This window comes from Nicotiana attenuata, unplaced genomic scaffold (genome assembly GCF_001879085.1).
Source record: "Nicotiana attenuata strain UT unplaced genomic scaffold, NIATTr2, whole genome shotgun sequence".
Classification (NCBI taxonomy): Eukaryota; Viridiplantae; Streptophyta; class Magnoliopsida; order Solanales; family Solanaceae; genus Nicotiana; species Nicotiana attenuata.
The window spans coordinates 126,643-142,146 of NW_017672239.1; the positions used below are offsets into that span (position 1 = coordinate 126,643).

At 36.0% G+C, this 15,504-nt stretch overlaps 2 protein-coding genes across 3 annotated transcripts; one reads left to right on the plus strand and one right to left on the minus strand.

Annotated features, from left to right (window-relative positions):
* Positions 1–327: 327 nt before the first annotated feature.
* On the plus strand, positions 328–9,614 carry LOC109212432 (uncharacterized protein At5g03900, chloroplastic-like). Of its 2 annotated transcripts, none has more exons than XM_019376084.1 (14): positions 328–813; positions 1,430–1,537; positions 1,635–1,735; positions 1,841–1,921; positions 4,366–4,438; positions 4,521–4,586; positions 4,840–4,926; positions 5,422–5,487; positions 6,513–6,655; positions 6,737–6,823; positions 6,910–6,973; positions 7,418–7,567; positions 8,879–8,999; positions 9,314–9,614. In XM_019376084.1, the coding sequence occupies exons 1-14, from the start codon at positions 472–474 to the stop codon at positions 9,454–9,456; spliced, it is 1,632 nt and encodes a 543-aa protein (XP_019231629.1). In that variant the 5' UTR covers positions 328–471; the 3' UTR covers positions 9,457–9,614. The 2 variants fall into 2 exon arrangements, with proteins under 2 accessions (XP_019231629.1, XP_019231630.1); XM_019376085.1 differs by having other exon boundaries at positions 7,424–7,567.
* Positions 9,615–10,057: 443 nt separating this feature from the next.
* LOC109212433 (proteasome subunit beta type-5) lies at positions 10,058–14,270 on the minus strand. Its single transcript, XM_019376086.1, has 8 exons — positions 14,166–14,270; positions 13,123–13,246; positions 12,880–13,009; positions 12,034–12,140; positions 11,202–11,336; positions 11,021–11,124; positions 10,423–10,523; positions 10,058–10,293 (listed from the first exon to the last, which is right to left on the minus strand). Exons 2-8 carry the CDS (start codon positions 13,237–13,239, stop codon positions 10,166–10,168), a joined length of 822 nt encoding a protein of 273 aa, XP_019231631.1. The 5' UTR covers positions 13,240–13,246; positions 14,166–14,270; the 3' UTR covers positions 10,058–10,165.
* Between the last annotated feature and the right edge of the window lie 1,234 nt (positions 14,271–15,504).

The following is a 15,504-nucleotide window of genomic DNA, read 5'->3' on the forward strand; positions in this document are numbered from 1 at the left end:
ATAAATAAAATACACTTAACTTGCCAAAAAAAAAAAAAGAAAAGGAGACATATAGCGTGTGATATGCACGCGTGCCATGGCTAACAACTGTTAGTCTAGGTATTAAGCCCAGACTTTTATAGCGCATGCTTGCTAGCACTATATGTAATATTTTTTTTTTTTTTTGCACATTACTCTTGTTTTTTATTAGTCACAACCAAGCAAAACTTTTTTTTTTTTTAATAATTAAAATAATATTGCTGTTAGAAACCAACGTGAAACTTGAGTACATAGTTTGACCTGCGTTGATTGGCGGAAAATACAACATCCTCTCGCTTTCGCTGTAAAGTGGTCAGACGAGCAAATAGCTTTGACATTTTCACCTAGCAAATTTCAATTTCCACAAATGGGCACAGAAAAAACCAAAGAAACTTACAAAATTCTCATTTTTCAAAGGCAAAATATTGATCACAAAAGCAAACTTCTATTAAAATGGCAGCCATTTATTCCAAAAGCTTCTTCACGATGAAACAATTAAAGGTTCAATCTTTTAATTTTGAATCATTCAAATTTATCACTATAACTTATGGGTCTTTAAGATATAACAAAAAAACTAATGGGTCTTCGAGGACAAAACTGATACTTAGTTACAGTAGAAGTTTAGTGGAGAGTGATCAACTGCGGTGGGATGTACGGAAGCGAGCTATGGATGCAATTGAATCATTGGGAAGGAGGGTGACAGTTGGGGATCTTGCCAGCAAGGCTGGCCTTCAGTTGAGTGAAGCACAGATAGCTTTGCAATCTTTGGCTACTGATACTAATGGCTTCTTGGAGGTAAATTTCTGATCTTTTTTTATGTTTTGAGATACTAATGTTACTAATTTTGTATAATGTAACGTCAATTTGACTTTTTAATATCTGTGTAATTTAGTATGAATGATTATTTTCGCGCCAGCTTTCGTGCAACTCGACTATTGCATTATCCTACTATCACGTGTAGTCTGGTTAAAGACTTGTATGTTAGTTTAGGAAGAAATTTGAAATTTAGAGAACCTCTAGCTTGTTTTCAAAAATTATTTAGTAAGGCTAGATTTGCATGTCAATGTAGGATAAATTGCTAAATATAGAGAACCCATAATTTTTCTTAATAGAGAAATTATTTTGTAATGTAAGTTGGTTGTGAAATGAGATATTTGTAAGTTAATGTAGTGATAAATGAAATGTAGAGAGCCCTAATTGTGCTGTATTTTTTGATAAGTTTCACCGAGACTCTTCATTTGTACAACGGAATCCTCTTAATATTTACAGAATACTATGTATAATTAAACATTCAATTTTTTCATTTGACAATTCCCATGTTCAACTCTACTGTTGAACATATAGCGCATTACACGTACTCCACTATGTAACTATGTTATATTTGATTTTTTGGCTAATATGGTTTTGATAGGTGTCTGATGAAGGTGATGTCCTATATGTGTTTCCCGAGGGTTATCGATCGAATCTTGCTGCTAAATCATTTAGGATTAAAGTTGAGCCTTTGCTGGAGAAAGCAAAGGTGCTAACCCTCCCATATTGTTAGTTGCTGAATGCATTATATTGAATAGGTTATACCATAAAACTTATACTTTGAGCAAGTCTCAAACATTTTGCAGATGGCAGCAGAATATTTAGTCAGGGTTTCCTTTGGTACCACACTGATTGCTTCAATTGTTATTGTCTATACGGCTATAATTGCCATTGCCTTAAGCAGAGGGTATCAGATCTTCTTATATCTCCTTTTACTCAAGATTTTCATTTTTCCTCATTTAATTTCTTTTTTCACTTCAATGTTCTGTACCTGCATTTGCTTTCCTTACAGTGATGATGACATAAGCTTTCCAGACATTGGTTTAAACAACAAGGGAAGACGAACGACATCTTATGATAGTGGTCTGTTCTGGTAATTTTTTCATTTGACACTTTTTGTTATTGAAGAAGTAGCTGCTTCATGTTCACTTTTGTTACATCGGTCTATTTTCTTAAGTCGATTTAAAAGCCTGGCTTGTAGCCTCTTTTTGGGCTTTGGAATAAATTCATCTACAGTCTAGCAAGATTGTTAGCATCTTAGTAAAATGAGATATTATAATCCCATACGATCCCAAAAAGAATGATGGGATACGAAGGTTAAAGCATCCAATTTTTTCAGTATGAATTTTAACATTGATTACATATTCAGAGATTTCATAAAAGGCGCATTTACAGTTTCTTATCATGAGATTGTTAAAAAGAGTTTGAAAAAAGTGGAATCAATTCGATTCCCCAATTAGTAATAATATCTTATCTTTTAAAAGATAAAGGTAATAACACCAAAATATTTGTTTTTATCCTCTATGGGGAACCATGGTGCCTTGCCAAATGTCCTTAAAAGCAGATTGATAGGCATGATTTGTGAATCCACTCCTTGTTAAGTGTTGAACTATCTCGAACTACTAGAGAGGCATTGGTACCTTATTAGGTAGCTTTTCTTAGGGTAAGTTTTTAGCAAGCATGTAAGTTTTGGTAAGGTAGCAAGCATGTAAGTTTGTTCGACTTTTGTACTAGAGATTTTCAATTTCTTGGAGTTGTATTGGCAAGTTGTGGAATTCTATTCTTTATTTCATTTCCAATAAGCATGGAAGGATATGATTACCATAGAGCCAAGGATCAGTGTCCAGACTTGGTTTGAACACTTTTCACCGGGACCAAGAGATGTTGGTGTTCAGATGGGCTTGACTCTCAAGTTTAGCATTCTTCCTTTAACTCGTTTTTAACCCTTCCCCTATGCATTATGTGGAATATATGGCTGGAAAGGAATAGAAGTTGTTTGAATGGGAAAAAGCAACGCTTTCTGTTCTCAAATACAAAAGTATACAAGTGTTGGGGTAATATGTTGGACAATCCACCTTGTTTTGGAATTTGGGAATTCCCCAATGGTGCAGTTGTAACATGAAATTTTCTCCTCATCCTTTTGTTCTCTTGTATCTTTGCAGTACCTTCTTGGTACTAATTTCATTAATAAAATTACCTCACCTTATCAAAAAAGGTTTTTAACCTGAGATATCCTTCTCATCCCATCCCTCAAAAGCTTCCAGTTCTGCATGATAGATGATTAACTTCCTAATCTCTTACTTGATTGAAAAGAACTTCCTAAATCTGCAATCTTATCCGAAGCTGCCTTTTTTTATTCTACCAAGTAACAAATTTTATCAGCACTGGACAAAATACCCATACACAAGAAGCATTCCAAAAAGTAGAAAACCTCACCAAAAGAACGGTCCCGATCTTCTATACCTACAAGAACCTCGAGGGTGCACCAAAAGTAAATAAGGAAAAAGAGCTATTCTTTAAGTGTATAAAATCCTTCTCTATTCCATCAAATGCTCTCCTATTTCTCTCTCCAAACAGTCCACATGAGTGCTAGTGGAGCCAACCACGCCCTGTTCTCTTTTGTCTTCTAAAAGTCCAGCTAAACAATACTTCCTTGACCGTGCCTGGCATCACCATTGAAGACCAAACCATCCCAATATTTCCTACCACAAGCGAGACGCTATCCGGCAATGTAAAAGAAGATGATTCATGTGTTCGCCCGAACTTTTGCACATGAAGCCCCAACTGATACATGTTATCCTCCTCTTCCTCAAATTCTCCGCCGTCTTACTCCCTCGTAGCTAGCCAAGTGAAAAAACACACCTCTCTGCAAAGTTGCCTTTTATGGTATTTGGTAAAATTTTGATCTAGATTTTGTGGAGCATATCTCCAGTTTTAAACTTCGTATTTCAAGAAGCTTTGATTTGGAAACCGTCCACATCTTCGTTCTTAGAAGCTACATAGTATTTTGCTGTTCTAACTAGCATGTTATCAAGTTGAAAGATGCGGCATTGTATATTTTATCATGCGATAGAAAGGGGCACTGCGCATAGGGTATAGTTCAACAGAATATACAGAGATAATGATTAGACCAGGGACTGTCTTTAAGTTGAATAATCATTAGCTATTTTTGTCAAAATGTCTCTGCTTTTCTAGCTATTAAGGTCCTTAAGTGATTCTTAAATAAAAGACATTAGAATCCTCTCTCCTATCTTGATTTGGTTGCTCTAATTCTTATCAAGAACTCGCAGTTCTTTCAGTGCAAAAAAAATTCATTATTTATAACACATCTTAAAATTGTAATATGATACCATCCAATGGGATACTTCGATCATTTGCTTAACATGGATGAGCCTTAGGATGTCTTTTTCCTTTTCAAAATCTTGGCAATCATGGTTAGAAGCTTCAAGAAATAGGCACATATCTGAGCCATCTGACCCTCTTAACTTTCTGTTAATATTATTTGTTGACTTATCCAAAAATATAAACTTTGTTTAGGTGTTGGGATCCCAACTATCACAGGCGGCGACGAATACACAAAGATGGTGTCAGGATGAACTTCTTTGGATCTGTATGTGGGAAAAGCCATTTCCTCTTATGCTCTGTGTTTCCATCTGATTTTAAACGACTAATACTTGACACTCACTTTGCAGGTTTTCTCCTTTGTATTTGGTGATGCTGATCCAAATCAAGGTATTGATGAAGAGAGGTGGAAGTTGGTAAATTCTGAGTACTAAATTTAGTGGTTCGTTACTTTTAACATATCATTTCACACATATCTGTTTCAAAGTTTTCCCTTTTGCCCATCCTGCCATTGTTCCCACACATTGAGCTTACTTTATGCCAATCCCTACAAACGTGCAATTACATGGATTTTAGTTGCTTTACTTGTTAACAGTCAGTACTTTTCTATATAACCAGTTGCTCTTTGTCATACTAACAGTCACCATTGTCTGTAAAATCTGTTTGCAGATAGGACAATATATATTGTCAAATGGCGGGGTTGTCGTTGCTGAAGAACTTGCCCCCTTTCTCGATCTAAAGAATCCCAACTACATGGTACTTTGTGTGGTTTACATGACCTGATTTTGCTTTTCGATTATTGTTTTGTAACTATTGACAGGAATGGTAGAATTTTTCAAGTAGCCTTTTCGAAAACTGGCTTATTTTTTATATGAATTGAATTTTGTTCACTGGGTTGTTGTTGTTGTTGTTGAATTTTGCAAGATTCTGTATAGTGTGAGGGACTTGTTTTGCTGGTTCGGTCGTAGGTTCATTAGTGTATTCTTTTTATGTAAGTCTATTTCTTTACACTTCTTCACTTTGCTTGTGCACAGTTTCTGGGTGGTCACTTTTTATCCATATTTGTCTTCAAAAGTTAGTTTTCGGGACTTGCCAGGAAAAAGAAAACGAAGTGTGAACTGATCCAGGCACTGCCTTTTAATTATATTTCCTTTTCTTAGAAATTGATTCTTATGACTAAGCAATGGGACTTTTTGCACCAATGTTAGAAATCTCTCTTTTCTTAAATTACTTTTTTGTGTGTAATGACAGGATGATGAATCATATATCCTTCCGGTGCTGTTGCAGTTTGATGGTCAGCCAGAAGTAGATAAGGAGGTCTGTGACAAACGTTATTTAATCTTGTATCTTAATATTTATTCTTATCGGCATGGTTGAAGCCTATTACTGCTTGAAATGATCAATTTTGCCAATTAATATATTCATGGCTTCAAGGAATTTCTTGGATCAGTTGCATATTTTGAAACATCTAGTATAAGTTACCTTGTTAATTACTTATCAAAAGAAAAAAATTACATTAAAGTTTTTGAATGCTTAAATGAATTTAAGTTCTTGAAATTTGTGAATATTTGTACAGTATAATGTCATTAAACGGTATCAAGCACTAAACTTCCTAAAAAGAAACCCGGCGATTTATTTCACTTGTATATGGTGTCTGGTGTCGGTAGCTTTTTTTTAAACCCATTGGTATGGTTGGGAGGGAAAGAAAAAAATGGAAAACTTATTCAATTTCGAAGCGTTAAAAGATAATGTGGAAGGATGTCCGAGCTCTCCACTTTTGCGTCCTTACCAACAAGGGAATAACCTATATTTAGACAAACGACTTCTTTTTTCTTCTTCCCATCTCGTTCTCTTAGAACTCCAGCCAAACGTAGTGTAAGTGTTTAAATACACATCATTTATCTTCTATTCTGGTCCTCATTTCTCAAATTTCATTTCCAATTTATCTTTAAATGGTTATTCTAGATTCTAGCACAAAGAAAACAAAAGAATAAAGAAAAAAAATATAAGATGACTTCCCCGACCAACTAAAATGGTAAAACTAGTTAATTTGTGTGGTTGTATATGTTGGATTTTGTGTTTTGTTGTTTGCCGACAAGTTTAGGGGCCAAATACAGATATTTGCAGTTATTTCAAGGGGTCTATCGGGTCTGGGGAGCTGTTGTACAAGAGATACTTTAAATAGCTAAATGATGCAAAAATAATAGTTCAGTGTTGAGTGAATGAATTCATGGTGGTTGTGAGGCTTTTTATGCCTTTTCCCTGTGTTGTTTGCAGAAGAAAATTGATTTATACTCCAAAAGGTTCTCTCCAGCCTTATCTTGTATAAATTGTATTTTCAGGGAAATATTCTGTATCGATTCCCATCACTCCAGCGTACAGCTGCTCGCCAATGGAGTGGAAGGAAGGAGTTTGTAGGGAAAATATGGCCTAACTGGGATGGACAGGTTGAGAAATATCTGAAAGAAATAAAGTGGCAATTTAGGTACATATTCTCTTGGTTGTGGATAGTTGAAATTTCTTACATATAGTTTGAAGTTCCTAACATGGGTGTTCCACAATGAAGTAAAGCTAGTGTATCACAAGCAGCATTGGTCGTTGGTTTGGGTGTGCTGAATTTACTTGGAGTTATCATTCTTGGAACCATGTTGAGGTATGGTTCTTTTTAATATTGTTTTAGACTTTTTAAGGTTCTCATTTACATGTTCTGTAACTCTTCCACTTGACTGTATTTTGAAGGAGCATGACTGTTAGTCCAAGTAGCTTCATTTCGTCAGTGTCCAAGTTATTTCCATTACTTCAGGTAGTGTTTTCATTCAGCCGACTTTGTTAAGTGCATTATCTGGTCCAATTGATCTTTCACGCCGTTTATTTAATCACAACATAATTAAAGGAAATCTCAGGCTATTGGAAAAAGCTCGTTGCTTTGTTTCCATATTTTTGGAGTTATTCATTTCATGGAAATTTAATTTCCTTTAATCTGGACATGAAGTGCTTTGTTTAGCTTACATTGTAACCTTTTTAACTGTGATAAAATATTTAAATACCTCGTGGATTGTGATGACTTGAACCTCCTTATGATGGAGCCTGAATCTCGCTATTTTCTATTTGTGAGAGCAACATTTATTATTGAGTGACCTCCGAGTTATGGTGGCCAACTTGAATGACTCTTATGAGACAGCCTGTATTCAATTTGCTTTGCAAAGGTAAATAAGTTTTTTAACTGCTAACTTCAAATCTGATTTAGTTGCAGATTTACGCTGGCTCGTTTTTCACCATTCCTTTTGTTCGCTGGTTGCTTGTTCGAAAAAGAAATTCTGAAATTGAAAAGAGGAATCAAGCGAGGGAACAATATGCCCAAGCACTTGAGCGTCCCGATTTCTCACTAAGGCGGAAGGTACGAAGGTTCAGCTGGTTCGCTTTGTAATTTTTTTGGCCACCTCTGAGCTTTCAATTTTCTGCATGTTTGGTTAACAGTACAGGTTTAACATCTATACTTGGGAAAAGCTGGCTAAGTAGTTCATCAAAAGTTTGGTCTAATTGCTCTAGAACTTGAATAACCAGATCCCCCTCTTCCTTTTAGGAAATAAGCTTTAACTTAGCACTTTAACTTGTTCTGTTAAAATGAGATTTTGCTAATTGTTAGAAATCCCAGACTTGTGGGATTACACTGGATTTGTTGTTGCTAATTGTTAGAAATGTATGCACATACACCTATTTTCTTTTCTTTGATAAGCCAGGACGTCTTTCACTAATATCACGCAAAGAAAGAGTCGACATAACAATTGGTGTATTGTAGGTATTCGATAAGCCTCCGAGATAACTAGTCAACTATCTATACTACAAGAAGGTAAATTCTTATTGAATCATAAATAAATAAATAAAATAAGAGGATTTTGATCCTTCGAAAGTTTCCAAAAATTCAAAGAGGAGCTACCTTTTTATGTCCTGGAAGGTATCCCCTTAGGGCATACCTACTTTCTATGGGAAAAAATTAAACAAGTTCCAACTAACAAGATCTTTAAAAAGTGGAAGACTTCTTTTGTAACTCAACCGGTTTACTGCCGTCTTCCAAATTCAATTTGGTCTGATATGAAACACTAAAGCATTATCAAACTTTATTTTCTCCTTTTTTTTATAAGTATTGCACTTTCGATGGTATAGATTAATACCCTTCGTTTTATGCAAACTTTAACATGTCTGGCTGCACCTTTTGGTGACTGATCTGGTCAAGCATTCGGGCATGTCACTATGAGCACTATCCAGAACAGCCTTTTCTGATAGTACGTGCTTAGTTTTTGTCTCAAATTAGATTATCATTTGGTGATCCAGCCAAAAAGTTTACAATGGTAACTATTAGGTAGCTTGTACATAATAATTGCTGGAAATGGTCGATTAAAATCAACTCTGTATGAGGATTCAGCTCAGATGCTGGAAGTGCATGCATAAAATCTGTAGTAAAAATTGTATGTGCACATAGCTTATAACGAAATATCAATTTTTCTAGTGAAACATAAGTAAATGTAAGAAAAATAAAGGTATGGACTATGTCACTTATTTATGTGGTATATTGTTTATGCTTAATTATAAATGAGAGACCCTTGGTGAGTAAATCCTGATACATTTTATTTACAACTTACTATTTATGTTTGGTATAAAGTCTCTTCCTTGTAGTAACTCTCACTTCATTTTATCGAACAATTTTCAGCTTTTGAGTGCTCGAGATATGGCTCAAAGAACTTTTATTGGTCAGAATCGAATTGTTTACAGTACAAATAAGGACTTGTACGAGCAAGATTATGATGCCCAACAATGGGAGCAGGGATTCGGTGAGTTAGAAAAGTCTGAATAGATTGCAATAAAAACTATGCCTCAGTACCAAGTTAGTTGAAATTGGCTATATGAGTTCTCATTATTCATCTCCATTTTGGCTCATTTCATTCCATTAATCAGAGCACGTTCCGCCATATTCTATGTTGTGAAGATTCACCATAACGATTAGTTTTGTGCTGTCTGCCAACGTACTGCAACTCTCCTCTTTTATGAGGGCGCGGGTTGCTGGATAAGCTCACAGAAATGGAGTTTCTGAATAGATTGTATTATTGTAAATATTGTTTCCTTTTGGGTATATCTTCATATACAGGAATAGGACATCAAGTGATGCGTTGTGCTCCAGCATCAATAACTGAGGCATCCAAGCTGCAAATGGATCAACTGTTATGCCACTTTGTATATTCCATATGCTTAGGTAAAGAATTCATCCATCCAAAGTATAATAGGTTCTGATTCCATTGACAGCAGGGATCCTCTTGGTCTCAGAACTAGAAGATTCAAGGGAAAATTCATCATACTATTTGTATAGTGGAGTATAGAATTTTTTGTCTACTAAGAAACAATTTTTTGGTTTTCGAATGTGTATGTTCTCACAATTTGCTTGCCCCTAACTCAGTTTCACTTGGTGTCGCTTACATATTCTAATAAATGTCTTTTATTCAATTAAATAAGCAGATGTATTAAAGGAAATCGAGCAGCCTGCCAGTTTGTAGCTAATTTGGTTTAGTAAAATAACTTCTTTTTTTCCTGGGAAATAATGGGTATGTGAAGCTTTTCTTTAAATCAAATTACTTGGTGTTTGGTAAGACTTGGATTAAAGGGATTAGATTACTTAGTCTTAAGACATTATTGGTGGCCTAGAGCTCATTGTAAAAGGATAATACACGACTATAGAAAATTACTTAGGTGAAAATTAACTTATTTCATTACTTATCCGCTTTTCATTTTTGTTGTTTCTTTTTAAAACAATACCTGATTAGCTGAACGACTGAAATTGAATGAGAAGTTAAAGACTGGAAAGATGCAGTTTGTGCAACTGCACAATACAGTCTGAGAAGAAAAATAAACTTTGATGTCTCTTTAATATGCAAAGATGAGAACATATTTGATCTGGTTTACAAAATCATGACATTAACAAACACTATTACAGGGTCCTTTATCCTCAGGCTACTGGCACTTCAGCCATTTCCTGTTCCACTGCTGCTACTTCAACGGGATAGTAGTTGTAATGGAGTTCTCCAACATCGTCACCTGATAGCTTCTTCCATCCATTTGGTCCGACATGATAAACTGAAACGAACCACAAAGTTAACGACCAAATACACAAACATCATGGAGCAAAAATACAACAGATAGAACGGAAATAGCCACTTAAAATTGTACTTCCTCTTTTTAAGGATGAGGATGCAAGAAACATACCACTAGCAACACCTCCACTAGCTCCATCACGGAACGTGGCATGATAAATTGCTCGTCTAGCTAACTCGGCTGCTTCTTCCACGGACAAATCATATCGGTACCTAAAGTGAAACAGCACAGGGAGAAAATATTAGATTTAGAGAGAAGGCAAGAGTTCAGTGGTTTCCTGAAGTTAACGAATCAGAAGCATGAGCTGTAAGCTGCAAAAGTTTTGACCATAGCATTGTCACAATAAACTAAGGAGACATTTCGAAAAGGTTGTAACCTCCCCCCCCCCCCCCAAAAAAAAAAAAAAAAAAAACTTGGCCTCCACGTACTGAATGCATTTAGACCTTGGTGACACGACACAACTTTCTCTCTTTCAGAAGACACTGAGATCAAGTACGGCCAACAGGTAAATGCATCTGCACCTCGTGCATGCAGTCCTTTGCACTTCAATATGCACAAGCCACATATCAAAGACTGAGTTGACTATAACAATGTCTGAAGGTTGCTTTTTGTCATATAGATAAGATGAAACTAGTTAACAATCATTCTCAAGCAGATACTAGGGAAACCATGGAAATGCTGATAGGAAAACGTAGAAGAAAGCACACACCCATTATCCAAAACACCATAAGCATAGGGTGAACCAGATCCAACAGAGAATCTGGTTCCTTTAAGCCGTCCTCCCTCACTATCCACATAATATAGTCCTGGACCCTGCACAATCAAGCTTTTATATTAGTAAGAAAACAGGAAACATTTTACGAACTGTACCAGCTTCCGTCTTTCAATACCTTCTCATCCCAACCCGCAATCATAGTTCCAACAGACAAACCCATTCCGCGATAAGAATACAAAATATTTGCCAGCAGCTTTGAAGCTCCAGTAACTGAAATTCTCCTTTTGTTTGCCAGTTCATGCAAACGGCACTGAATCACAAAAAGGAAACAGGTGACCAAGTTTTACCAAGTGCATGAAGCCAAATTCCATAATACTATTTCTGCTTATGAAGATCAAGAACTGCAGAACTTTCATCTGTAATGGGTCAGGAGGAGGATATATAGATGTGTTATATATATCGATAACCCCCCCTACCCCCCCCCCCCCCAACCCCCCCCAAAAAAAAAAAATAAACATAGTTGGACTTTAACTTCGGGAGACTTTAATATGCAGAGTGAAAGATGGCCCAAGAAATGTAAAAGACAAAAATCCTTGGGGGCTTAGCCTTTAAGAAAATAAGCGGGAAGAAACTTTCAAAGAAGTGGTGGGCTAACAGCGGTGGAATATAACATTTTCCCAATTATCGTTTCCCTCCCCAAATCTAACACCATTTAATAGCTGTCATTTCTTTCTTTTTACCCATTCAATCTAGTCACATTTCCATTCTCATTATTAGCTAACTCCTTTTTTCTTTCTTTACCTTCCTCATCTTTTTACTTTAGAGGGGAAGAAGAGACATACCCATCCTAAATAAATATATGCCATCAGAAGCATTAAAATTCTCTAGAGTACATAGATCTGTAATGCGGAAGAGACCAGAATTGATCTAGATCAAGTATTCTCCTGGCAAAAATGGGTAAATGCAGCAACTTGGAAAAGGAAATGGAGTACTTCATAACCACATACCTTGATTCCCAAGTTTCTGTGCCAGAATTGGCAGTCAGCAGCCCCACCAGCCATTGTGCCAAGCATATATGGATTAATTTCAATGATTTTCTTCACAGACTGAGATGCTGCGAAATATTAAAAAGAAAAGAACATATTTCTCAAAAGGACTAGCCAAATCAATAGATAATGAAATAACACTTAAAAGAGTATTTGGATCCTCCAAAAGAAGTAGAAATCCAACTACCTAAAATTTGGAATTCACATTCCTCTAATGAAGAACTTGACACTCAGATATGGAACATACAAAACTAATACATACACATGTCTCGTGCAGCATAAGTCCATAAGACCACAGCACAACCATACAAAAACGGAAGATAATTAAAGTTTTCTTTTCAGGTACGCACGAAATCAGGTTATGTCTCTATTTATCCACACACACTGCTTAAGGTACTAATTCCAAGTTCTAGCCATTGTACCAATAACCTTAGTGACATTGACAACAAAGCTACTCGAAAAGGTATAGCATATGACACAGAGATATACTTGAATAAGCCATTGATGAAAATTTTGTAGAATGTGGATACTTTTGAACCCAATAACATTATGCTGAAACCGGGTAAATACAGCTTCACATGTATGCAGAAAAACTCAAACATGAAAACAATTAGGTCTTGCATGTCCCTTGAACCGTTGATTATGGTTATAGCAATTCCATATCAAGTCATTTGACAGAGAGCAGGATCACAAGATCCATAGACAAATCGATGCTTCATAACAGTAGCAGGGTTGACAAGTAATTACTAATTAACGATTTTCTTCACATTGTTTATCATAAAGACAAAAATGAGCGGAAGTGTTTACATATATATCCTCCCATGCTAGCCCGAGAATCAGCAGCAACCATGACACCTTCTTTAAAAATGAAAGCAAGGGTTGTGGTTCCCTTCGCAGGCTTCACCATTTGGATTGCTTCTTTTTGAAAACCGTCAAACTGAAGGAACACACAGGATAGAAAAAAAAGGAAGCATAGTTAGAGATTCAGGTCTCGATAGATTCCCAATTAACAGAATATAGTTGGTCACACAGAAAAGTAGTCAGACTCACATTAGTAGTGTTAGGAATCTGGAATGACGGAGAACTAGGAATGTCATCAAACAGCTCCGAAGACTCCCCTCGAAGTGGGGCAGTCGGTTCAAGTCCACTAAAATCGATCTTCATCATTGAAAACCTTTAACAACAATAATTGATAAATCAGATATGTTCCACTCTGTAATACTTATCAATCTCGGTAGAGAAACAAATTGAGTAATTATTAGAGAACTTAACTAACAAAGTTTTCCAATGTACTAAACTTAACTCAAGGGCCTTTATGTACAGCCTCAATTGGATTAAAGGGATAAATCAAATTAACTGATATCATATCCTGATATTTCAGAGTTAGAATCCAAAAATGGTTGTGGATAATTGTAGGGCTGGATGTAGGCTTTAAGATATGGGTGCGAACCGATTGGCTTTGCCCAAACTCAATATATGTGTTACGAAATCCATTGACTATGTACAAAAACTAAATTCAAAGCGCAGTTACTAGCACTTGACACAGCTGTCCTAGAACCCAAATCCCATGAAGTTCAAATCCTAAATCTGCCTTTGGTATACTTTTTGTTCAAGGACAAATCTAAAAATTATCTACCCCATCAGGTTATTTAAAATCCAAATTTAAGGTACCTGTATCTACAGTAAGCCTGAGTTGATAACCCGGAAAGTAGAATAAAATAACCTCCTACAATCAGTTAAACTATACGTGAAAGTTCTTCTAAAGCATCAATATATATAATTCAAATCCTTTCATGAATAACTTGACATTATCACTTTCATCTCAAATGCTGAATATTGAAAAACTCAAAAAGCATTAAAAAAAATTCCCTCTTTTATGGCATTATTCTCTTTTTCTTTCTGTGATTCTAAGAAAAGTTATCAAAACATCGATTACTAGAATAGGCATCTTACTACACCACCACAAATTGGGGCTATTATATAGAACAAATATATATTTCTCGAAAAAATTCAACAATGTATATAGTTCGAGTTGAAGATAGTGGATGCAAACTGCTGCATGAAGCTTATATAATGAAAATTAGGGAACTTACAATTCAATTTAGCTGGAGAAAGAGTTCGTGAGGAATTCGCCGGAGAAAAATGAATAGCAATTTCTTTTGAAGTGGAAAGTATCAACTTGCTGAAGAAGAAACACTGATCAACTTGGAATGGGGCCGAAACGAATCGCAGTTTGGGCCAAATCTATTCGCTAAAGTAATTTGGGCTTGTAACTTAAAAATAAGGCCCAAATTCTTCGATCGAACGGGTTCCGATTGAGGCCCAAATCATCCTCCTACTCATCCTTAAATTACTCAGTTTGGCCTTTGAGAGCAAATATGCTACTAAAATTAGTAAATTCATAACATACGACCAATATTAACCAAATGCTACCAATATTAGCTCAATTGGCTAATTATATGTCTAGTAAATTATGGTAGTTGCTCGGGAGAGAATTACGACACTCAGAGTGCTCATGATCGGTAGAGAAGACTTAGACAAATTTATAGAAAACGTAGCGGAAAGGATTCTGACAATAGGGAAAATCATAACCTTAGATCATTCCAATTCTTGTCTACAACCCGTTCGTAGTTAGTTATTAAGTATTGCATTTTCATTATGTGATATTTAGTTAGTAAACATCAAATTTGTTACTTAAATATTTTTGAAGATTGATTGCGTGAATTTGTGCGAGTCGAGTAGCTGTGTTTAATAAGTTAATTCCCTGTGGGATTCGACTCCGGACTTATTAACCGGAATATATTTGCAACGACCGCTAAGTCCTTTTCACAAGGCATAGTTAGGCGTGATCAAATTTTGGCGCCGTTGTCGGAGAATTAACGGTGTTATTAATTGCATCTAAAAAAAGTGCTAGAATTCTTAGTGTAGTCAATTTTCTTCATTTTAAACTAAACATATTGAAATTCTAACGTTTGTAGTCTTGGGTGTTACAGGTGCATGCCTAGAAACTCCTCAAGAACTGGTGAATTGTTCGAAGCATTATCAGATCCTGAGAAAGTTTTCGAGGCATTGAATCGTGCAAACAAGAAGGGCAAACAACAACAGAACTCAACAGAACAAATCGAACCAGACATGGATGACGGAGTAGAAAATCCAAACAACAGAAACAATGCGAATGGCCCGAACAATCAGGGTGTGGTGCCTTTTGTGCCAGAAGTAGCATTGTATGATTGGGCCCAACCCTCTGCCGACAATCTGGCAACCGCAATTGCAGTCCCTCAGATACAAGCGGAATCATTTCAAATCACAAACAACATGCTACATTTGTTGCAGAACAAGGGATTGTTCTCAGGGTTATACATTGAAGATCCTCATCAGCATCTCAAGAATTTCCTGTCGGTATGTGTCACGCAAAGGCAACCTAATGTGACA